The 25,872-nt window shown below is 52.3% G+C and overlaps 1 protein-coding gene across 1 annotated transcript; it reads right to left on the bottom strand.

Annotated features, from left to right (window-relative positions):
- Nucleotides 1-7,537: 7,537 nt before the first annotated feature.
- CD83 (CD83 molecule) lies at nucleotides 7,538-24,012 on the bottom strand. The gene is made up of 5 exons (XM_062187338.1): nucleotides 23,941-24,012; nucleotides 23,732-23,847; nucleotides 11,517-11,748; nucleotides 10,277-10,383; nucleotides 7,538-8,963 (listed from the first exon to the last, which is right to left on the bottom strand). The coding sequence occupies exons 1-5, from the start codon at nucleotides 23,981-23,983 to the stop codon at nucleotides 8,835-8,837; spliced, it is 627 nt and encodes a 208-aa protein (XP_062043322.1). The 5' UTR covers nucleotides 23,984-24,012; the 3' UTR covers nucleotides 7,538-8,834.
- Nucleotides 24,013-25,872: the final 1,860 nt, after the last annotated feature.

The following is a 25,872-nucleotide window of genomic DNA, read 5'->3' as shown; positions in this document are numbered from 1 at the left end:
CTCAGGTACGTGGGTTCCTGCCACCCACGTGGGAGACGCGTGCTCAGCTCCCAGCTGAGAGCCGAGCTCAGCCCTGGCTGCTGCAGGTGTCTCTCAGGCTCTCTGGCTCTCAATGAAATAATTTTCTTAACCTAAGGACAAACAGAGCCTCACAGGTGAGACATAAAGTCCACGCCTGCTGGGAGCCCATGCGGGCCGGGCATCGTCCTGTAGCAACGGCTGAAATGGGTTGCCTGGCTACCGTTTTGGGGTGACAGAGAGTGCAGTCGGTCTCCGGCAGCCCTAGCAGGGGGACTTGAGGATGCACTTGCACAATCTGTCCACCAGGTGGCAGAGAAGAGCGCAGCACTGGTCATCCCAAGGAGAAAATGAGGAAGGTGGCCCTGGGCAGTGCAGAGCCACTTAGCACCCCCAAGATACTGGGCTGGTATTTGGCGCAGCCCTTAAGACGCTGCTCAGGACGCCTGCAGCCCATACTGGAGTGCCTGGGCTTGTGTCCTCGCTCTGTTTCCCGTCCCAGCTTCCTGCTAACGTGTGCCCTGGGAGATGGCAGGTGATGGCTCCAGGGGTCGGTCCTGCCACTCACTCGGGAGACCCAGATTGACCTGCCGCTGCTGGCTTCAGCCAGGCCCGGCCCTGGCTGTTGAGGACATTTGTGGAGTGAACCAGAGGATAGAAAATCCCTCTCTCTCTCTCTCTCTCTCTCTCTCTGTCTGTCTCTCTCTGCCTTTCAAATAAATGCAAATAAATAAATGTTTTTTAATGAAGAAAGAAATCACCTTGTTTTAGGATATCATTCTTGTTTCATGAGAAAACAGCAAAGGTTTTGTTTTTTGAATCAAGGCTGTTACTCAGGTTGTTGGTCTTAGAGACCCTGCACCTTTTTAATTTAATTTTAATGCACCTTTCGCCTGCCTCTCCCCCCAGCCACACCCTTCCCACCTCATCGGCTTCTGCTCTCTAAGGAAAGCAAATGTTGCTGATCATTTAGCACCAACTACAGACCAGGCTCAGTTCTCACAGCAAGTGCAGGAGAACCTTATCACACACACCACCCATTTAGCAGACAACCAAACCGAGGCATCAGGAGGTCATGTGACCTGCCACACACCTGGTGAACCAGCGAGTGACCCAGCCTGGTTTCCAGGTCACAGTTCACCTCCCCTGCTTCTAACGACTCTTTTTTTTTTTTTCTGACAGGCAGAGTGGACAGTAAGAGAGACAGAGAGAAAGGTCTTCCTTTGCCGTTGGTTCACCCTCCAATGGCTGCCGCGGCCGGTGCGCTGCAGCTGGTGCACTGCGCTGATCCGAAGGCAGGAGCCAGGTGTTTCTCCTGGTCACCTAACACGCCGGCCCTAACAACTCCTTTTAACCCCAGAGCAGCAGGCGGCCTGCCATGACTCCATTGCTTTTCTGTTATCTGCCAAAGGACTATTTGTATTTTCTTTTTCTTTTTTTAAATACTTATTTTACTAATTAGAAAAGTGACACAGAAAGAGGGAGAGACCGAGGGAGGGAGCAAGAGGTCTCCCATCTACTGGTCCACTGCCCTCAAGTGGCCACAATGCCCAGGGCTGGGCCAGGGAAAGCCAGCAGGAGGCTTGAACTCCACCCGGTTCTCCCATGTGCAGGGCAAGGACCCCGGTACTCGGGCCATCCTCTGCTGCTTTTCGGGAATATTAGCACAGAGCTGGAGCAGTGTGATTTTTTTGTTGTTAAGATTTATTTATTTATTTGAAAGGCAGAGAGAGAGAGAGGGAGAGGGAGAGAGAGAGAGAATCTTCCTCTTCCATCTGCTGGTTCACTCCTCATATAGCTGCAAAAGCCAGAGCTGGGCAAGGCGGAGGCCAGGAACCTGGAGCTTCATCTGGGTCTCTGATATGGGTGACTTGGGCCATCTTCCACGGCTTTCCCAGGCCATGAGCAGGAAGCTGGATCAGAAGTGGAGCAGCCGGGTCTCAAAACAGTACCCCTATGGGATGCCGGGGCTGCAAGCCACAGCTTAACCCACTGAGCCAGCCTCTGGATCTTCATTCCGACAGATTATTACTGTGATTGAATATTCATCCCCCTACCAGAGTCACATAGGAGTTTAGTCCGCCAAGTCTTACATTTGTGATTCCAAGAGGGTGGAACCATAACCATGGATGGTGTTTGGAAGTGGGGCCTTGGGAAACGATTCCATTGGGTTAGGTCCTCAGAGGGGGGCCCCCATGATTGAATCCTGCTGGCTTTAGGAGAGACACAGAGGTTTAGACAGACACCTCACTTCTCATCTCTTACCATGTGCTGCCCTGCACCGCCTCAGGACTCCGCCAGCAACCAGAACCCGATCCAATGGCTCCTGCCCCATCCTGGACTTGGAACCTCCACCGCCTGTAACCAAAAGCAACCACTTTCCTTCGTAAAGGAGCCTGCCGTGGGCATTTCATTACAGTAATGAACATCTGTCCTGTGCAATTATTTTTTCCTTTTACTACACTTGATCTAGCACCAACGGCTTCTGCATGCTGATTTTCTACTTCCCTGTAACGATCAAGAAAAGGAACGTGTTAGACGCGTTTGCACATGCAGTTCGACATATTAAAACAGCAGCGACTCACCAAAGCAGCTAAGGGTCAGAGCCATCCACACTTGCCACGCCAGAGGACGGCTGAGACACTACCCCCCTCCATTTCCACCATTGCAACACCCCCCACCTACCCTCCCTCATCTCCACCATCGCAGCCCAATCTCTGCCATGACCACAGAGGCAGGACCGCTGGATCCATTTCCAGTATCACAAACTGCCGAGGCTAGAACAGAGGGAATGCATTCTTTCTTAGTTCCAGAAGCTGGAAGTCCAAACCATGGAATCCACAGGGCCCTGCTCGCTCTGAAGACGCTGGGGAAAGATCAGCTCCAGGCCGCTCTCTGACTTCTCGTAGTCGCCTGCAATCCTAGAGGCTCCTTGGTTTGTAGATGCATCACCCCCGGCTTGGTTTGTAGATGCATCACCCCCGGCTCTGCCTTGTCGTCCCCAAGGTCTCCTCTGCCCTGTGTGTCTGTGTCTCTATTTCTTTATCACCGGGACAACAGCTTAGTCCATAGGACCTCATCGGGCCTCTGTTTCCAAAGGCCCTACTTCCACGTAAGGTTGAAGGGGCAGGGCTCAGTCTACCTTCTGCTGGGGGTGGGGCGGGGACACAATTCCACCCCCCACAACAGTCACCTTCTCCCACACACCGCTCAGGCAGCAGTAGCTCATGGCACATTCCACTGAGCAGATGGTCCTGCCCTGGCTGACCCTCCACACAATCAGGGCTCACACCTGATGGGAAACCCACTGGCCATCGCTGAAGGATTGGGTCCATAACGATGGCAACCCGGCACGGAGCTGAGCTCTTGGGGAAGATGCGCCAACGCTCTTCAAGCCCTGGTACACATGGAACCCGTGGGGGAGTCCCCAGACCATCCCCCAGGCCCAGCAGGTAGCACGTGCACCTGACCCTAGCTTTGGACTTACAAGGAAAAACTCTCACTGCTCCTTCTGAGTCCACGCGCACAGTGGCAAGGCCTGAGGCCAGCATCCCCCCGTGAAGACGCTTCTCCCTGCACCCCCTGCCAACTGGAAATAGTGATACACAGCCATCTCCCAGGGCTGTCAGGCGATTTAATTAATGTTTATAAAGCACTCTGAGGTCTTCGGATGAAAACCGCTGGGTAAGTGCAAAATTATTATGAGTTCTAGCTCCTGTCCCTTGACTTCTGACACGGGCTTTGTTGATCCTGAGTGGGAGTCGTTTATGGGATGTCCAGCTGGCTCTTTTGGGGACACAGGCAAATGCATATGCATTTGCAGATTTTTTTTTCTCCTTTGCAAAAAAGCATTCCAATTCTGTGGGATCTCATAAAGCTTGTCACTGTCTGCACTTCTCTCTGCTAAGCACCGTAATCTACAAGAGTAGACTGTACACAGGCTACTTTGGCAAAGAACAGGGAAGGAAAATGGTCAGTTTGGAGAAGTAGCCCCTCTGATAATGAACAATAGAGCAGTATCTCCTTCTCCTGCAGAATCTCAATGAACCAGTAAGTGAGGGCTGTCCCCACCGCCCGGAGGGAGACTGCACGTGTCTATGCATTGAGAGGAGGGAGGAAGAGAAGATTTGCTTCCTGTGCCCAAGTTTCGCCTCCTTCCTTCACCCCGTCTTCTCGGAGGCATGGAAACAAACACACCAAGCCTAGATGATGCTTTCCTGGCAGTCCTCGGTTACCTAGCTAGGTGCTGCCTGGGATCCCACGGGGAGAATGAAATGAAGACGAGGAAAAGAAGACCAAGACTTGTCTCTGTGTGAAATGCCAAGTCCCTGGACAGACGGGTGGCGAGTCGTTCACCGAGCGCTGGTGCAATCTACGATGTTCTACGGTGCCATGCCAGTTCCATGTCAGCCACGCGCATCCCAACACATCGCCTGGTATCTTCCGGTCGATCATCACACTTTTGTTACAAGGGTTTGTTGCTGGGCCAGCTGCTGGAGGATTTTGCTTTTAAAATTCACTAAGAAGGGATTTTGAGGCAAGAGTACAAAGGCACAGAGCCAATGAGAGAGCATAACATGTTAGTTCCACGGTCATAAACACAATAAAAAAATTAAGCAAAAGAGCTCGGGTAATGCACACCACACTTCCTCTGTGGACCAATTGCTAATGAAATACAGTATCAAAATTGCATGTGGGGAAAGCCTGGAACATTCTTCCAGGACAGGACCATGGAGGTGGACGTGGGAATGAAGACGGATCCAGGCAGCCTGAAGCACACAGAGTCTGTGTCGGCAAGAGCGACAGCCTTCCTAGCTGGAGCGAGGCTGGGAAACACGGACCTTTCCTGGGGCCCCATAAAGTCCTGCCTGATGTGCAGAGTGTAGATGGACGGGACAGGGCCTTCTAAGAGGAAAGGAAGGGCTGGCACTGGGGTGCAGCGGGTAAAGCCACCAATTGCAACCCCAGTTTGAGCCCCAGTTGCTCTGCTAATGTGCCTGGGAACACAGTGGCAGCTGACCCTGGACTTGGCCCCCTGCCATCCACGTGGGAGACCCAGATGGAGTTCCAGGCTCCTGGCTTCCGCCTGACCCAGCCCTGGCCATTGTGGCCATTTGGGAAGTGAGCCAGCAGATAGAAGACCCCCCATCCACCCCCTTGCCTTGTGTGTGTGTGTGTTTGTGTGTGTGTGATTCAGTCTTTCAAGTAAACACAATAAAAGAGGGCAGGAGTCCTATGCAACAACAACAAAACATGGCCAACAACTGCAGATCGAAGCCTAGGACTGAGGGCTGAGAGGCAGCGTGGGGCAGCCGTCCATCACGCTTCTCCCTGGACCCTCCGATCCCCTCCTCCTCTCTCATTTCTTCCTTTGCTTTGTTTTCCTGGCTGCTATCCTAAAATGCCACCTGTTGAAGTGGCTTCCCAACCCCGACTCCTTCTGCCCTACCGTGCCAGCTCTGTCTGCCAGTAGCATGTCGACCTTCCATTGCTGCCTCCTCGCTGCTCTGCCCTGTGCCTCCGTAAACCCTCATGCAACTCAGGCAAATCTCTTCTCGACTCTCCTGCCTTAGAGACCGTGCCCTTACTGCTCCTGCCATCCTTCTCCATCACTACCATTCAACATCCTGCTTACATTTCAAGTTCAAGTTCCCATGGAAGCAGTCCTGCAAAGCCTTCTACAGAACTTCCAGGTGAATCTGGACACGCCCACTATCCTGTGTTCTCATTATTCTTGCCATCCCTCCAGAATATGAAATAAAGCGAACAGTTGTGCACGTAGCTCTCATTTCTCCTTCCGCTAGACTCCAAGCTCCTTGAAATGAGCTTCTTGTATACTGTGTTTAGAATTGCACAGTGTTTTGTCCAGAGTACCGGCTCAGCCAAAACACTTGGGTTTAATTCCTTCCCTCCAACACACACACACTCTATAAAAGGGCAGGGGGTAGAATTTTTATTTCTCATGCAATTTGAAGGTGGAAGTCAGAAAGTACGCACATGTGGTCTGAAGAAGATAGTAAGTAGTGATGGAAGACTGTGAACAAACTGATTGAGTCTTACCAACCAATCAGATCAAACCTGGCTTTGCAAATTGTCACTTACCAAACTCTGAGGGACAACTGCTGGTGCATTAAGCAAACAGATCCTAAACAAAGACCTTTATGTTTTTACATGAGAGAGATGAAGTTTTACACAGTTATTCAGTGGATGCAGCCAATGGTTGCCAATGAGGAAGGAGCCACGGGTCCAGACTGAATTATTCTGACACCGCAGATTGTCACCGGGCTGTGGGGTCGAAGGCACAGCCTCACGTTGCTGTCTCTATGCCCACCTGCTGCTGTTGTATCTGTTCTCCTGCAACCCCAGCAAATAATCAGGCTCTGCTGGGATCCTGAGTGTGGCTCAGGGTTTGCCACGAGGAAACCGGCCAAGTATGATTCTGAACACAAAAACCACAGGCCGCCCTTGGAAAGATGTGGAGTGACAGTCAGCTCTGCCCTGGCGTCCTGGGACACGTCAAGGTGAAATGATTGCAGCTGTGGAGCCAACTCCACGCACAAAGCAGAGTCCTGGGACCAGGGCTTTCCTCCCTCGAGGCCAGGGAAAACCAGCTAACTCAGCTTGATAAATTCTGCCTCCACCCCAACTCCCACCCCTTTCTCGCCCTGTCTTCCCACCCCTTCTCTCTCTCTCTCTCTCTCTCTCTTTCTCTCTCTCTCTCTCTCTCTCACACACACACACACACACACCTTTTCTTGCACCAAAGACTAGGTGTGAAACGCTGGGTCTACCTGCTCTAGACTTTCCATCACGTTCTAGCTGACGGCTAGGCGACCCTCCTCCCTGGTACTGTGATTCTTACGGCCACCAAGCAGTCCGTTCACCGCCCTGCACTAATCCCCCTAAAGCAAAATGACACCTCCACTGGTGCATTCGTTCCTTTTAATAAAATCACTTTGTGCAAGATTCGTGGTCAGGGACGCGTGCTCCGCCCCCTTCTCCTCTCTTGCTTTTACATCCATCGAGCACCATTTGCTAGACACCAGGCTCGGCCCTTCAGTAAGTCATCTCATTAATCCTCACACCGGACCTGTGAGGATTATAACTATTGTTAGTATTCTTACTCATTCTCATCTTGAAAGCCCACCACCCGGGGCTCAGAGAGCTCAGGAACCCTCCCTCCTACCATGCCTGCCACCTGTGGTCATTCACATGAACTTGACCATGCACGGACCCAGGGATAATGCAGTTGTGCTCAGAACCCAGGAGCATCTCTGGGGAGGGAGGAGGTGTTTCCCAGAGGCCTCCCTGCCACGGACAGCCTTTCTCCCAGGGGAAGGACTTGGCCCATCTCATCTTCGGATTCTCGTTCTCAAACTAGTTCATAGACATCCCGGCCCTCATCCCAAAGCCTCACGAGTCATTTTAAATCTAAAGAAGAAAAACACTCCCCATTCACATGCAAACTTTTAATAACACAAAAGCAACAACCAAGAGGCAAAAACCACCAACCCCACTCGGTACCCCCTTTCTACTCTAACATTAGTGTGACGACACACACACACTACTGAGGGGTTAAATTCTCTTGGGAAAACAAGTAGGGAAGGGGCCACTTTCCTAAGAGAAACCCAACAGCCGCCAAAGCAGCAGGGCAGTGCTTTGCCAACTCTCTTCTGCCCACGGCCCAGGGCTCCCGCGGGTCCATACCTTGCGGTACTTTGGCTAGGATTTCAAGAACAGACCAGGGACCTGCTCTCTCACCCTCCCAAGGGAATCCACACAGATGACTACGAAGAGTCACCTGCGTCACCTTCTTTGGAAAGACAAGTGGGAAGGCCACCATCTAAGAGGCGGTAAAGTGGCCCGGCAGAGTTCCGACTTTGAATAGTGCTTCGTGTTCACATTATTTTCACCACCGCGTCCAACAGCCTTCGGGCTGACAGCTGAGATGACAGGAGTCAGGAGGAACTCACCCAGGGCATGGGACAATGGGAGCCAGCACCCAGCGGCACGGACGGCAGCGTCTCCAGCAGTCACTCGGCTGCTCCATCCTGCTGTCACCCTTTCTCACTTCTTCTTCTCCACTAACAGGTGCTCCTCAGTGAGCGATGCTATGAGACCACGCAGATTTCAAAAGGGGTTGGGGGGGGGGGGCAAACCCCTCCCTGACAAGCGTGTGTAGAAATCACCAGAGCCGCCTTCTTTATCGCTTCTTGGTGGATGTCGCTCCCGGAGGAAAAGGCCCGGTGGAAGAAGCGCTCAGCGACCTTTTGTTCCTAGGCACACGTGCTACTCTCCGCCAAAGGCAGGGTCTTCACGCCAGGAAACCATTTGCTAAGTCTTTCCTACTCTCGCGCCCCCTGGCCGGTTCCCCTTTCCCAGATGGAAGACATCTGGCCTGCTGCAACAAAGCCCAGCGAATCCAAGGAGACGTCTGCCAGATGTGGGAGGGGACAGCTGTCCTCGGGAGGGCTCCCCAGGGACAGCTCCGGGCATTGGGATTCCCCGAGAGCCCCCGGCAGGCCTCTCACCGAAGCTTTTGTAGGACAGAAAACATTTCCCAAGTGGTGGACCAGAGAGCTGCGTGAAATGCCACGGCAGTTGCCACGGAGAAGTCGCGACGGCCCCACGCTGCGTGGTCACGGGCTGTTGTCGCGGTTCTGCTGGCAGGAAGTGGAGCCACACTTGCAGATGTTGTCACTGCACAGGAAGCATGGCAGCCCGGGCGTGGGCTCCTCCTCCTCTCGTCCAGCGTGGCCAGGTGGCCATCTCCCAGAGCCCTCGATGGCAGAGAAAGTAATGCACAGACATCTCGCTCACACCACCTCCGTCTTCTGCAGAGTCACTGGGCCTAGATGCTTACCCGGGGAGGCGACCGGCAGGAAAGCCTGTTCCATGCCAGGCTTCGAAAAGTCTGGAAAGATACTCTGTAGCCGTGCAAACTTCTGAAAACAAAAGGGAACAGAGGAGAGAAGTTGAGAACTGAAGAACTGGAAAAACGCGGCACTTTTCACCTTCATTTATTTGTGTTTTTTGGAAAGGCGGAATGGCATTGAGAGGGAGACTGGAGACATGGAGAGGGGGCAAGGAGGGCGGGAGGGGAAGGGGGAGGGACATCTTCCATCCCCTGCATCTCTCCTCCAATGGCCGCAATGTCTAGGGCTGGGCCAAAAGGCAGCCTGAAGCCCAGAACTCGTTCCCAGTCTCCTACATGGGGGCAGCACTTGGGCCACCATCTGCTGCCTTCCCAGGTGCCTTAGCAGGGGTCAGGGTGGAAAGCAGGGCAGCAAGGACTGGACTCGGAGCTCTGATGAGGGATGCCAGCGTTGCAAGCAGCGGCTCACCCTGCTGCGCCACAGCGCCAGCCCCCGTCACCTGCCTTTGAACGCCCTCCCCGGTGCACATGCCCCCCACTTACTCTACATGGAGCGTGCACCCTCTCACTGACACCTGCACACTTGGGCCATGCATTTACACAGCACTGCCACGTGACGCCCCTCTGGCTGGAGATCTTTATGGAAGACCAATGCCCACAGAAGCAGGCATTTTCCAAGAGGAAATTGCAGTCAATTGTTTCAAAATGTATCGCACAGTAACGCTAATTCTCTTTTCATGTGCAAACAGCGCTAAAGCCACACTGCAAGCTTCAGGCGGGCAGGAACAGCATCTTCCATCTTTGCCACGCAGTAGCATGCCCAGCTCAATGCCCTGTACTTAACAGGTGCTCACTTGGGTTTCCTGTTGTTGGCATACATTTGTTTTTTGTTTAAGAGCTTTTTACTTTAAAAAATCCTTTAGAGATAATCAACACAGATTATTCCTTCAAAAACTGACACCATGCCAAATCATGGGCATTGTGAACGTAGAGTTTCCCACCGCGGTCTAATTATGCGAGACAAGCACCCCATGTAGCCATGATGTTTTGGGTGGTGTTGGGGGCTGGTGTCTGGAGCTGTGTTTAAGTCCCACTCGGGTTGCCTGCATCTTCCTTGGTCGGTGCTGGGACACGACCTTCGCAGCCACGAGGGCCTCTGGTCTCAGACTCGGGCATTTCTCAGACTTTCTGGATGAAAAGCGAGCTGCGGATACTGCAGGGGGCGTCCTGTCTCGAGGCTCCCAGCCCAGGGCGCTCTATGCAGCCAGGGGTTGGAGGATCCCCTGCTCATCGCTACTCAATGATTCACGCTCGCCACCAAGCATGCAGGTGGGTGCCCCGAGGGGATCTTGAACAGCGACAGACGCTGCAGGAGACACTTACACAAGTGAAAATGATGAGTGTCAAGTAGAAAACGACCAGGGCCAACAGCAGCACGATCTCAGCTCTGTACTTCTGGAAGTTCACTTCTTTGCGTCCGGTGGGGCATCCTTAAGATAAACAAGGAACCCATGAAGCCGCCGTGATCAGACGCTGTCAATCCTCGTGCCCACTCTGTTCCAGTTCCACAGGTGCCCCCCTCCCTGCCCTCACGCCTACACCATTAGAAAAGACCAGGGCCACAGGGGATGGGTTCCTGGACCCTCCCACAGATTCCAGAATCTATGAATGCCCGAGTCTCAAACAAATGCTGCAGTGTTTGCCTATGCCTGGTGCACATTCTCCTGTATACTTTCAAAAATTGATTAATCTTTACTTGTTTGAAAGGCAGAGAGACAGAGACAGACAGCTCTTTCATCTCTTGGTTTATTCCTCAAATGTCCACATCAGCTGCAGGTGGGCCAGGCCACAGCCAGGAGACAGGAACTCAATCCGGTCTCCCACGTGGGTGGCGAGGACGTAAATCCTTGAGCTAACACCTGCTGACTTCCAGGGCACTAGCAGGAAGCTGGGATCGAGAGCAGAGTGAAGGCTCGAACCCAGCACTCCAATACGGGAAGCAGGTGTCCCGAGTAGCATCTGAACCCCAGCATCAGAGACCTGCTCCCCACCCCGCACACCTTATGTATTATGGTTACATTGCTTATAATCCCGAACACAATGTGCACCGGATGTAAACAGCTGTTATCACTTAGGGGGAAATGGTAAGAAAAATGCATGTTTTCAGTTCAGACCCAATTCTTTCTTAGATCTCTTCCATCTCCTCGTGGTTGGTTCTGTAGATGAGGGATCCGCAAGCTCAGAGGGCCGACCCTCACGTATACAACAAGCGAAACGCAGCACTGTCCCCTTAGACAGCGGCTGGGGGCCTGTAGGTCTAAGACCACCACCTGTAGACACGTGGCAGAGGGACAAAGTGGCCACTGCACAAAATCGGGGGCCCGAGGACGACATGTGGGTCCCTTCCAGCTTCAGCCCCTAACAAGCGTCAGGTGAAAGTCAAATGCAAGGCATAGTTCAAGCCACACAAAGAAAACGGTGACGCCATTCTTGCGGCAGAATCAGCCTTCAGCCCAGAGGGGCTCCAAAGCCGCTGGGCGTGGCCCCAAACGAGGGCCTTGATGAGCGGCCCTGCAGAAAGGGCACCATGCGTTTTGCAGGAAGGAAACCGCGGACCCCTCACCTGTCACTTGCAGAATCACGGTGCCACTGAGGTTCCTCAGCCCTTGCAGCTCCTGCAGTGTGCACCTGTAGGTCCCCGAGCTGCAGCTGGTAGTGTTTTGGATCTTCAGGGAATAAGGCCTTTCCCTGGGGGCCTCCGAAGAGCCGTTCTGCCCCTGCTGATGGGAGTGCTGTCCACCGAGGTGCAGATCCTCCTGGGGGACCTCCACGCTCTCCTCGCTGCCCTCCTTGAGCTGGGGAGAAGCGACCACAGTGCATCACGCTCCATGCCCCACGCTCCACCGCCAGACCCTGCAAGCGCAGGAGCTCACGCCACCTTGTTTCCACAAAACCAAGCCTAAACTCACGCTTCCAAAACAAGTGGGAAGAGGAGAGGACCTACGACAATTCCTTAGGGCTCTGTTCCCTCCGGGATAAGGACAGGGCTATCCAAAACGTCCACCTTCCGCCCTGTGACAGCCCAGCATCACGGCTGACAATGGGGCTGGGCTGAGTGTGAGTGACTCTAGCTAAGATGTTGTTGCAGATTGTTCTTTGTTAAATGTTCTTTTGTTTCCTTCAGATACCACCTCACCCATCCACTGACTCTTTAAAAAATATTTACTTATTTGAAATGCAGAGTTACAGAGAGGCAGAGAGAGAGAGAGAGAGAGAGAGAGAGAGAGTCTTCTATCTGCTGGTTCACTCCCCCAATGGCTGCAATGACCAGAGCTGTGCTGGCTTCTTCTGGGTCTCCCATGCAGGTGCAGGGCTCCAAGCACCTGGGCCATCATCTACTGCTTTCCCAGGCCATAGCAGAGAGTTGGATAGGAAGTGGAGCACCCAGGACTCGAACCGGCGCACATATGGGCTGCTGGCACTGCAGGTGGAGACTTTACCTACTAGGCCACAGGGCCAACCCCTTGACTGATTCTTAATTCTGGATGTCAGCCTTTTATTTGAAAAAGTTCCTAAGTTCATTAAGGTCAAGGCCAGAAGGCTCACGTAGACTCAGAGAAGCAGATGAGCCAGCATCCTACATCCCCTTCATCTTCCTCAGCTGCACGTGTGTGGCCACGCCCAATGGTGCAGGTGCACCGTGCTGTGCCTCTCCCTGAGGACAGGACACAGCTGGGCACAGTGTCGCACAGAGATCGTGTGGGTCGGATCAGCAGGAGCTGTGTCCAACTGCACGTGGGAGGGTAGTATGACTTCAATCACTGCCCCCACGACAGACCAGCCCACGAATTCATCTGGTTGGTTTTCTTTCCCTCGATTTTTCTCGTGATTACGTCGGGGGCGAGGAGTGTTCTGAGCATCTCCTGTGGCAGGGGTGGCACACACCGCCTTCATCATTGTCCCTCTCTCTCCTAGACATAAGCGTTGTTTGCAGAATGGGCTCATCGGTGGCTCCCCTACGGAAATGTTTTCACCTTCTGACACAGATGGGCAAAACCAGTAAAGCAAATCACTGCTCCCCACGTTCCTGGACGCTCTTCATGGTGGCTTCCCCTCGCGGCACCTGAGCTGCCCTTGGTGGTTGACTGGGGACCAGCAGGGAGCCTAGGATCAAAGGGCGTCCCTCGCCTTATCCTCGGAGCTGTGACAGCACCCCAGAGCCACCTCAGAGACAGAGAAGGGCAGGTGTCACTGGCACGTCTCCTCCTGCACCTGCCCATGCTCACGCTCTCCCATTCTGGGGGCGCCCTGGCGCTGTCCTCGAACTTCTAGAAAAAGGCACGGACAGAGGAACAGGTACCCAGGGAATCAGGGGAATTCCCTATGAGGCACACTCACTCACTGACACACTCCACACACACTCACACTCACACTGACACACTCATACACTCACACACTGACACACTCACACACTCATACACACACTGACACACTCCACACACTCATACACACACACTGACACACTCCACACACACTCACACTCATACACTCACTCATACACACACACTGACACACTCCACACACACTCATACAGTCACACTCATACACTCACACACACACTGACACACTCATACACACACACTCATACACAGACACACTCCACACACACTCACACACTCATACACTCACACACACGGACACACTGCACACACTCACACACACTGACACACTCCACACACTCATACACTCACACACTCATACACTCACACACTGACACACTCCACACACACTCACACACTCACACTCACACACTCCACACACACTCACACATACACACTCATACACTTATACACTCACACACTCACACACATACTCTGCCCACTCTGCAGGGCTGATGAAGTCAGGGGAGGCACCCAAGGTCACTGCGGCGCTGGGGTTCCAGCCCCTGCACCGGCGAGCCTTCCTGTGTGGTGGGCTGCAGGGACATCTGGTGGTAGATTTCTGGCTGCTGCAGGACAGCCCAGCTCGCTCACTCCAAGCCCTGGGCTGAGACAAACAAACAGCTCTGCCTGGGCCCAGTGGAGGAACGTAAGTCCCAGTCCTTGGCTGTTTCCAGCAAGCTTCCTTCCTAAATAATCAAGCATCAGCCAGAGGAAGCTACAAGACAGGGCCTCCAAGGGCTCAAAGCTAAAGCAAAGAAAGGCGAGGTGGCCCAGGAAACCTCAGAGGAAAACTGAAGGCAGCAGCTGATCGCAGAGCAGTTTGATTTAGCACAGTTTTCCTCTTTTGAAGCCTAAGGGAACCCCAAACTGCAGCTCCTCCTGTGCTCAATCCCCCCCCCATTTGCCTTGGGAGGCCACGCAGGGCCCTTGAGTGCCTGTGTGACCGGTGGCGACTCACTAACAGCCAGTCTGCAGGCTCCGCGCGGTGCACTATCCCGCAGCTCTCTGCTCCTGTGCTTCCAGGAGCAGACGTGACTGCCACGGCCGCTCTGAGAGCTCGTCCAGGTTTTCTCCTGGGGAGCTCCGCAGCCAGCCGGCGACCCCTCCCTCAACTCAGAACGGCAAAGTCAAGATTCAGTCTGCCAAGCCCTCTGACACTGGTGGAAATACAAACCCAGTGCCTTACACTATCTTGCTGGCCCCATTATCTTGCTGGGGGCTGGAGGTGCTGGCCAGCAGAACTGGTGGCAGGAGCCTCTGCCTGTGTGTAGGGGTGGGGGTGGGGGGATGCATTTAAAACAGCAGCAACAACAACAAAAAGGGAGTTATTTGATGGTCAGATTCCCTTGGGGTTCTGGTCAAACCTCCAGCCCTGGGGATTTTTAACACACAGGCCAGCTGACATGCCCCAGAAGTACAGAAAGAGAGGCTAAATTAAATGCAAAATAAAGAACCTTGAACTACCTCCTGGAGAATTATTTTAAAAAATATGTATCTATTTGAAAGACAGAGGGATGTGGGTAGGGGAGGGAGGGAAAGAGAGATTGATCTTCCATTCGCACTCCCCAAATGGCCACAATGGCCAGTACTGGGCCAGATCAAAGCCAAGAGCTCCATCCAGTTCTCCTAGGTGGGTGGCAGAGGCCCAAGCACTTGGGCTGTCTTCTGCTGCTTTCCCAGGTGCATTAGCAGGGAGCTAGGTCAGAAGTGGAGCAGCCGGGACTCCAACCTGCACTCCCAAGGGATGCCAGTATCACCGGCAGCCGTTTAACCACTGAGCCACTCCTGCAGGGTTGTGATCTGCTGAAATGTCACAGCTGTCAGTGGGACCTCAGGAAAACACCTCAGCTCTCACGGAGCCATCTTCCAAAGACTCCGTCCCCTAAACAGCCCAGAAAACTTCTGGCCTAACCTGAGAGTGTGAGCAGCACGCCCGGCCTGATAACTGATCACAGCAAACTCCACCTCAGCAAATTCACACCATGTGCCTGGGACGATCTCAGAGCCCTCCCTCTAATTTCAAGCTTAGGTATACACCAGGTCTATTGCCCCTTCCTTTTGCCACGACGCTCCTTCTGAGATAGACGGGATTTGCCCACAGCCACAAAACTAGTAGCAGTGTTTAACCTAAATGTTGCACGCTCCTTCCCAACAGCATCAAGGGAAGGCCAATGCAGGAGCACCAATCATTCCAGTTAGGTATGCGGCCAAGAGGCACCCAAAGGAGGAATTTCAGTGGGAGGCAAACAAAGGAACAGCAAACAGGCCATCCCTGACTTTGCTATGTTTTATGAGTTCTCATAAACGTTGGCGCAGGCTCAAAGTCAACCCCAGGCAAGAAGGGCTCTTTGAGTGTTCCAAATCCAAACGGGTCTTATGGCTTGTCTGCAAAAGCATTTTAGGAACTAGTAATTTACAACAAAAGGAACCCTCGGATCCATTCACAGCCGGCATAGAGACAGGAACTATTTAATGCGCACTTCACAATGCTAATATTGTAGCACAGTGAGCTAAAGCACAACACAATTGGAGCAAATTAATTTCTCAAAACACTCATCCCCAGTAATGTTTTTAAGACCTACACCCTGCGCATTAGCTTTTCTGCTGACAACTCAATTTTTAAATTAAATTAGCAAAGGGCAAAATATGGAACATCTCATTTTCAGAAAGCCTAAGGACTCTGACTTGTCTCAAGGCCTCCAATTTGACTAAATCATTTAAACAACACATTCCTTCATAAAACGGAGATTTGACCTTAAGGAAACCACACGGCCTACATTAAAATGAACTCTCTTTAATTTGCTGAATACGAAATCAAGCAAACACAAGTACTAACTTGAAGGGCAATGGAATTAAAGAGTTTCGGTTTTTGTTCTGAATGACGGGCAAATCCAAACTAGAACAAAAGAAATAAATAATTAAATATGGCTGCCCTGGAACCACTGTTTGAAAAGCCCTCCTGTGGAAAGCGTTTTAAAAAGGCTTCCCTGATTTTATCCAAATACACGCCGATCACTTAGATTGTCTTCTTTGAAGGTAGGAGGGCAAAAGTTCCAATTCCAGACCAGAAAGAGAGCTTTTGATCATAAACTTGAAATAGAACTTTATCATACATTAGATCTGTTAAGGTGGTAGGGGCCTAATTAAAAGCAAAGGAATAGACTTTTTGATGGGGAGAAAAATGTATATACCCACCTATGCATATAAATACTTCATCTAAAAATCCAATAAAACATATTCAAAGGCAAGGACTCTAAGGATTTAACGGTGGCATTAAATTAATCTGATATATACCAACCATATTGGAATGGCTTTGTTTTATTGCATTTTTTGTGCACTAACATTCATGTACCTTGGTTTCTAACTCAATTAAAGTGCCAATATAATCTCCATTCATCATAAAAACAGCTCTTTATAACGTGCAAAATAGTTTGGCTCCGAGGTTGATGTCATAATGAGGGTAGAATCTACGAGCATTAACATCGTTTTTTTCTAAGTGTAGTTTTATTAGAAAAATGATTTTCCACTTTGAGATTTACTGGGTCTAACAGACAGGATTGGATTTATGGCTGGTAACAGAGTTATGAGTACAGCAGAGGGAGCATAATTAAGAACACAGGCTTCAGCGCTGTGCATAGCAGGAACCCCAGCCCCGCCATGGCTACTTCTGCTCCTGGGCAACTGATCGACCAGCTCCGGGGCTGGCCTGGCCCCACTGGGACCTGGGGTGACTGTGTCTCACAGAGGCAGCGTGAAGATTCCTATGATGCTGTGTATGGACCCAAGCTCAGGCATGATCACTCGGTAAGCCCTGGGATTGTTAAAATGCTCTCTTTTTTTATAGTCAAAGCTCATTCACCATATTAAACATTTCCCTGCACATAGGACATATACTCAAAAAAAAATCTTTGCTGAGTGAATTTTAAGAACAATGAGAAAGTTACAGGAACGTTAGTCACACCAGCCTCGACTTCCTCAATGTACCAAAGCACCACTATAAAGATATGGCAAGACCCCTCAGAACCGGGACTCAGAAGCAGTGTTGCGTCATCTGTGGGTCATGCCAGCCATCCTCCTTCCACGAGCACCTCGTGGGGCCTGCTGGACCGAGAAGAGGCACTGTTGGGAGCTCTGAGTTCATGGCCTCCGCAGAGCTCGGCACTGGGTTCTAGATCTGATGTCCCAGACACTGCTTCTGACAGTCACACGACCCACTCAGAGCCGCCTGAGAACAACCCGCCATTTGCTGAGATGTAGAAGAGAGGCACAATCTTGCCCTTAAACTTGTTTCTCAAAAGGTACCCACGTCTGCGGTCACTGGCTACTTTCTTGCTGCCATGCGGAGGCTCATAACAGAACCAACAGGAAGGAAGAGTTAAGAGGACAGTCACCAAGCCTTGGGGACATCATGAACCTCTACATCTAGGTGTATCCGTTGACTAGAGCTATGGTAGCAAAGCTCCAAAACTGGGTGGCAAAAGCCAACAGCGATGTGTTCTCTCACACTTCAGGAGGCCAGAAGTCCAAAGTTAAGGTGCTGGGAAACCTGTGCTCTTCCCAGAAGGCCCTTGGGGGAGAATCTGGGCTGTGACTTCCTGTTCGGTTCTGGGAACACCGGCAATCCTTGGCATTCCTTGGCTTGTGGACACATCGCCCCATCTGTCTCCCCTCCTCTAAGACGCTCCCAGTTTGCTCGTCTCTGTATCTGTTCGCTCTTCTTGGAATGACGCCACGAGTCATATTGAACCATGGCCCACCCTGGCCGGGGATGGTCTCATCTTAACTGGATTACATCTCCAAAGATCCTATTTCCTATTAAAGTCATAATGAGCACCAGGAGTTCGGACTTCAACGTATCTTCTAGGGGAACACAATTCAATCCATAGCACTAACCATAACTCAAACAAGAACTGTATTATGAGTGTATAATTTTTTCCATCCCTGTTACATTTATTTCCTTTTCTTTTAAGTTAATCGTGCCTGAATTTACAATCCCTGTCCACTGGAACGGTCCTAACGTGATGGGGGCACCCTGTGCCCCCTAAAAAGCTAAGGCTCACAGGTCGCCATTGCCACATGCCACATGGCTCAGCCCCCAGCCCAGTCCTGCTCTGTCCTTGGGCTGACGGGCCTCCCACTTTTCAGGGAATGAGACCTTGGGGCCTGAAAGGACACAGACCCTGCTCTGCAGTACAGATCCAGAGAGTCTGGCCCAGGGTGATTCCGAATTGTTTACGGCAACTGTCATTCTTCATTCCCAATGCTCTTCCCATCTGGACCCGTAATCCTTCGACAACTCCCAGCTCCTCTGGAATCGCCTCTCTTTGCAGAGTGAGGACAAGGACATAAAGAAAGACTGGTCACACCTTGGGCTCCCAAGTCTGTACTGGATCCCCGTGACATACACAGAGATTTTACCCAAATACACATCAACGCAGGGCAAAACAAAACTACACCTATGAACAGAAAGAAACTTTAGAGCAGCATTTTGGTTCAGGTCTGGTTTGAGCTGTGGACTCTTGGAAGATAATTTAAGGTTACTACAGTAGCAGCCAGGAAGGAATTATGGAAACAGATTTAGACGGAGGAATCCCTTTTTAGGCAATCCATTCTTTTCTCATCCTGCCTTACATACGGCCTAGGTCACTGAGACCTCCTCCCAACTTCCTCTTTTCATGGAGCGACACAACCGAGAACGTCACTAAGATATTGCAGTCCTCATGTGACTGCATTTCCCCCTTTCAGTCATGGAAAACAAGTGGGTTGGGGGTGGGGTCTTCTTTTTCACTCTCAGCCTCTTCCTCCTCATTTTTCAAGCTGGAAGGTTCCAGCAATTTCGCTCTGCTCAACCATTATCCAAAAATCTCATTCTCATCTGACTGAGACTTCTCCCATAGCCCCCTCTGAGGCGGCTCACTGTGTCCCGCCCACACCTCCATGGAGCCACACGGACAGGACTGGTGACCAAGAGGGAAAGTAAGGAGAAGTCCAATAATGGGCTCAACGCTTTGTTGACTTAGCCTGATGGGAATTCCATGGCAATGAAAATACAAAGCCTCCCAAGACTCATTTTCTGGCAGGAACCACATCCTGCCCAACACCTCGAGAGAAGTACCCTTTTCTCTAGACATATTTTGCATTATGTCATTCTGTGTGCTTAAAACCTTTCTGTGACCCAAACAGTATCCCATCCAAGGTCCTTCACAGTGTGGCCCAGCCTGCTTTCTACACACTCTCTCAGCCACCTGCTGTGGAATTCGCCCTTCTCGGTTGCTAGTTGCCCCTCCGGTCCCCAAGAAGGCTTTCTGGGTGGGTTCCCATTTCTGTACCTTTATTCAAAATGCTCCCTGGCAAAAGTTCCATGTTGACCTTGGGGTGGCCAAAGTCAGGCCAGGACTTGGCAGACATTGAAGACTTAGAAATATCTGCTAAAGAATGAAACTGCAGATAATGGAGACGTCTGAAAGCCAGCGTTACATCTTGCCTGGACCTACAGTGGAGTCCATCAAAGCGAGTCGACCGGGGCCAGCAGTACAAACATCAGTGCGACTCCAGCACACACACACTGGTTGCACACTTGAGGGTTTCAATACTTCTCTATTTAGGGAGAAGTGTTTCCTTTCTCTCCTACAAACTTGTTTGTAAACGACTCCGTCCAAAGTCTGTCTCCCAGAGCCAAAGAAAGGCAGCAAATGGTACTGGTGGCCCCTTCGGGGCTCTGCCAGACTTGTAGGTCGCTCTCAACTCCGTTCTCAACTCCAGCCCTTCCCAAAGTGCTGTGTTCTGCTCAGAGCCCCGTGCATCGCAGCCCGTCATCCCCCAGGAAGGCAGACACAGAACACAGAACCCTGCTAATGTACGCTTAGCCACACGCAAGGGGAACGGCGTGGAACGGGACAAGGACAAGTGCAGTCATGCGGGGACTGTCCTTGAACGTCTGCAGAGGCCTCACGCGAGCCACTGACCTGCTCTCCAACGGCCCCTCGGCAGCAATGTCAGAAATGGCCTGGGCCATGATCCGCCACACTGGGGGCCCTTGTCCAGATTATAAAGTTCAAGGCTGACCTAGTATCTGAAATCACTGTCCTACTTCCCTTTCTCCCTTCCTTTGGAGACCGTATAAATAGAGCACTCGTCTTGTGATGCTGTCCTCGCCCCCGCAGCATCACCCAGCGAGGACACCAGATATCCTCTTTCGCTTTGCATCACCACCAGAGACGGTCAGGGCTCCCACTGCGACACAAGATGGCACTGTCTTTCCCGGATAAACGGCCCCTCATCATTATTGTGGAGGACATCCGCCGTGCCCAGAGCTCTGCAGCCAGACTGATCCCCTGCCTCCAAACCTGGTGCAGCCAGGATGCACCGGTGCAGCCCTTCCCGTGCAAGGTCTTACTCCTTGCAGGCACAGACGTAAGCTACGCCCTCTCATGCCGGAATTTAACCAAAGGTTACAGTCAACGGAAGAAGAGTGCCGGATTCAAATTCACTTGTCTCGGTTCTCAAACCATCTCCCCCAAGAACCACACTCTACTACAATTTTAACAGTTAAACTGATGTCCTAAGGGACATCACCAAGTAACTCTTCCATTTCCTCCTCTCCATCGCCCATCCTGCCACAGGAGAGAGGAATGTGTGAGAGAAGCACTCTTTGTTGGAGCTCAGTGAGGACGACATTGGCCCATAAGAAAGAAGAGCTGGGTCATCAAGAACTGGGCTACCCCTCCCCGCTCACTTGTGGCTTTGACTTTGCCCTCCTGTGCATAACCCCTCTGGCCCCCTCTTAGTCTATCTTTGAAACAGAGAGAATACAATGGACACTGATACTTCCCGACTCACACTGGTGCTGCCAACAGGAATTGGATGAGTTTTTTTTTTTTTGGTAAAAGGCACATAATTAAAAAAAACACACACACACACGTGGAAAGCATGATTTACCAGGGTCCTTGCAATCACAAATAAACAGTGCCGGCTGGACAGCGGCAGGATGCTCTGGAGTGCCTGACCTGAGTAGCAAACGGAACTTTAAACCGTGAGTCATTACAATCATGACTGCGACCCGCAGAAGGTCTGCAGCCATGGGATTCGAGCTGGCGGATGGCGACTCTGCTTCTCCTGCCCGGCACGCGGCCCACTCCTGGTGGGGGTGGGGGGACACTCACAGTGACCTGAGGTGAGCCGAGACTGGCTGACTGGGGTTCAACTCCCCACCTCACTGAAGCACTTCACGAGAAAGCTACAAGCGAACTCACAAGCATTTCTGTAAAACAAAGTATTTCCTTATTGTCCACCGGCCTTCTTTCCAGAACACTCTGTCCATGTTTGTTGTACTAGCAGTCTATGCAAAAGCATCAATTACTGGACTAGAAAATACCAGATATCAACCGAAGATGCTGAGATTATAAATAAGCACTTGATGGGACAAAACACATGACTTTCAAGGAGCCTGATTGGTTTCCTGGCACAGTCCAGCTCTCTCCTCCCACAGTCTCAATCATAATCTACTAATCTACCTCTTTAGAAACAGCTTTGGTCTGACTTTGCAATGATTCTGTTTCTGTAGACCAACAGAAAAAAGAATGTCTAGAGACAAGACTCCCATCTTGTTTTTTGGTGGGAGGCTGGGGCTGGGGGGTGGGGATAGAGCTTTGAGAGACTTTTTGGAAGTAAATCTTGCAAGAACCACGTCTGGTAAACAAACACATACATTACAGCATTACATCATCAGCTACCATCCAAGAAGGCAAAGGTTAATTGCCATGGTTAACTGAACCGTTCCCTGTGACCCTGTGCAAGAAGATTTAAGTTGACAACTGCTTGAACTTTACAGACTGAAATTTCATCTGCTTGTTTCATGAGCATGGTTTAATTACTCCCCTGGGGATATTAATAATGTTTCCTTTTTTTAAATTACTCTCTGGAAGGGATAGTGGTTTCATATTTTCCCTCTTCTTTGAGGTAAGGAAGTCCCTGCACGAGTAGCCTTGGGAAACTTTGATTTTTTCTTTAGCTGGAGTAATTAAGGTAGAAAACAGGTACAGCTGGAGAGAGCTACAGCCCAGGGTCTGCAGGCAAATCCCACAAGGCCAGGCACGTGACAGGCACCGGGTTATTTCCTCCCAACGGGCAGCTCCCTCCCCGTAGAGCAGCAGGCGGAACAAACAGGGAGTCCATGTCAACATTCACCCTGGAGCTTGGCATACTGTGAGGATGCCAAATAACGCTGTTTATATATATATATGTTTAAAGCTACCATGGTTTTGACTATGAGAACAGTTCTGGAAGTGTTCCGATCCCACAGAGACTGAGATGTGGATGCAGCAGGCACACCGACACCTCCGCACGTGATACAGGGCCCTAAGTAGCCGCACCATGTCCATTGAGCATAACGCATCAAGCACCTTTGCAATTAGCAGGACAGACACTGAGTGCCACACAGGCTACACAAGAGCCTCCTGCAGTCTTTGCCCCCAGAGAAAATGAATGACAATACACACACACACACACACACACACGAGCTGCCTTGCTCTGTTACAGCCAGACCCATGTGCAGGCTCTGGCTGTGTCTTTCATGAGGGCAGAAGAAAGCAACAGAGACTTCCTCCCAGGTAAGATGCACAACGTGAGGCTGGGCTATCCACACCTTGTGGCCTTGCTGCTGGAGCAGAGGGCTGAGTTCAAGAAGGGCAGCGGGGCACCTGTCCCCGCTCGCCGTGGCTGCAGGGCTGTGCAAGGCCGGGGGGAGCTGCAGCAGTGGAGCCCAATGCAAGGAAACCTGGGCGGAACTCAGTCATCTCACAACAAGAACCCACGTGGCCTACCGCCTCCTGCACCCTCCCCTCCGCTCCTGGCTGGACCCCTCTCCTTCCCACAGGAAGGAGAAGCAGGCAGAGAGGGGAAGGAGGCCAGGGTAGGCAGACAGGGGCTGCCCGCTGACAGCCGCCACCCACCAGGCAGCCTCAACCCCTCGGGCTTTGAGTGCTTCTTCTCCCGTGCCTCGCGCACATCACAGTCACCCAAGCAGGAATCCCCCACCCCCAGGCTACGGGCATTCCTCCTGCCCAGCGCCCCAGTCGCTGCCTACCGGCCCCAACCACAGGTGGCCTCCAGAATTGACCCCAATGAGAGACTGTCTGCGTTTCCATTCGCCTTATTCGGATCATTCACCCAGGGCCACCTTTAGAGGGAAGAAAATCTCAGTCCCTCTCATCCCCAGGCGCCGATGGGGCCGTGGGCAGGCGCGGGGAGGACCGGGTGCCCCTGGCTCGGCGGCAGGAGACCCCTCCCCTCCCCCGCCCCGCGTCACAGAGGGTCTCCAGCCTAAAGGACCTGGCTCCCCCTGCCCGCAAACGAGCCGACCGAGCAGACCCCGAGTCCGGGACACCGCGGCGCTTACCTTGGCCCACGAGGCCACGTAAGAGACGTGCGGGTCCCAGGGGGCGGTGCAGGGCAAGTCTACATCCTCCCAGCAAGCCACCTTCACCTCCCTCGTCGCGGGCGCCAGGCTGCAGGCTGCAAGGAGAGAGAGAGAGAGCGAGCGAGCCGTGAGCCAGCGACCCCCGGGTGTCGGGCACGCGGCGGGCGCCACGCGTCCGCGGGCCTTACCGCAGCTCAGGAGCAGGAGCGGGAGGCCGCGCGCCAAGGCCATGGCCGGGACACTGCGCCGCCGAGCGGGGCTGCCGGGCTCTGGCGCGCCCGCGCCGCCCGCGCGCTTTTGTACCCCGCGCCTCCGGGGACTTCCCCGCGCGCAGCCTCGGGGAACCCCCGGCGGTCGGGGCGCCCCGTCCCCGCCCCCCGTGCGCCCGCGCGCGCCGGGGCCCAGGCGCCCCGAGTCAGCGTCGCTGCCGCGGCGGGGCGGCGGCCACAGCCATCCCCGCGTGACGCCTCGCGCTTGGGGCTTCGCGCAGCGCGCTCGCACGCCTGGCCCCGGCGCGGCGACCCTTAAAGCCACGCCGGCGAGCAGGCCATGGGGCTGGTCACGCCCGGACTCAGAGAGGGTGCGCAGCTTCTCCAAAAAGCCCGGTGACGTCACTGGTGAACCCACGTCCTCCGTGTTTAAAAAAAGGGGGGGCACATACTTGACTTCCATGGGAACGGGTTAAATTTCCAGGACTGGGGTCTCTGCCTTCCTCAAGGCGTTACCAGTATCCCCCTATTTAAATGATTTCAGCGAAGGAGAGCCTCCCGAGTACAATCATGTACACACACTTAGCCCAAGTCTTTGGCAAAGTCAGTTCCGGAAGACACCCAGCAACTTCTGTGAACGTTTGGCATTTTCACTTCACTGCATAGGTAGGGGTTCCTTACCTTTCCCATTGTGTGACTTGTAGCTTCGTATTTTGCCAGCAGCTGCACACCATTACAGAGCATCTTTTTGCTGGCCTGGTAATATTCCACAGTGCACAATGTACAACTAACTGTGTCGTGTTAGACACAGAGGTTTGTTTTGGTCCATTAGGCATATCACACTGTTGTGATTGTTTTTGCTCCAATATCAATTATTTTCTTAGGATAAATACCTAGAGGAGACTGGGGCCTTCCAATGTTGTTGGTAGTGGCCAAAATGTTCTCCATGGAGGGTAAAATCTATAGTCCCACCAGCGGTGTCATGTTGGAGGCTGCCGGTTTCCCGTGCTCTCGCCAGCACAGACTGCTATCCAACCTGTCCATCTCTGTCCACCCAAGAGTGGCATCACCGTAGAGATTTAAATTGCCCTTGGAAGTGACCATACCAACCGGAGTGCCTTTTCCCTGTAACCCTCACTAAAGGAAATTAACTGGGAAACTTTTAGGCAAACAAGAAGAAGTAAAGAAAATTGTGGAATGGAACGCATCAGTATACAGTCTGTTCTAAGAAGCAAAGCATTGCTGGGGCCCGAGTTGTGGTGCGTGGGTTCAGCTGCATCCCAGGTCAGAGCTCTGGCTTGAGTTGCAGCTGCTCCACTTCTGATCCGGCTCCTTGCTAAGGAACCTGGGGAAGCAGCAGCAGATGGCCCCAGTGTTTGGGCTCCAGCACCGATGAGGGAGACCTGGATGGAGTTGCTGGCTCCCAACTTTCTGCTGGCCCAGCCCAGACCACTGTGGCCATATTCTCTCTCTCCCACCGCATCACTCTGCCTTTCAAATAAATAAAGTCCTTAAGATAAAAAGAAACAAAAAATGACTAAGTCTTTTGAGCCCTCTGCTGGATCCCTAACCTGGGAGCTTAAACCTCCCTCTGTTATAAAGAGAGAATTATAACCAGGGAAGACAAAGGTCTCGAAGCTTCTGGGTCAGCAATTAGAGCTTAGTTCACCGTTAGATCGTGCATCTGGCCCTGCCAAAGGACGCACCATTGACAGCCCCCGCACCAGATCTCCACACGGCCAGGTTTTTTCTTTTGCCTGTCTCAGAGTGTTTGTTGAAATGACACTGCACTGATTGCATGTGTTCCTAGCCCCTGGATGTCCTCTACTGAGCAGTGCCTGTTCCTATTCCTTGGCCCTTTCCATTAGAGCTGTTTATAAACTCTGAGCCAACTCCTTCCTTAGTTATGTG

Source organism: Lepus europaeus, chromosome 3 (genome assembly GCF_033115175.1).
Source record: "Lepus europaeus isolate LE1 chromosome 3, mLepTim1.pri, whole genome shotgun sequence".
NCBI classification, from domain to species: Eukaryota; Metazoa; Chordata; class Mammalia; order Lagomorpha; family Leporidae; genus Lepus; species Lepus europaeus.
This window is presented reverse-complemented; position numbering and strand designations above follow the sequence as displayed.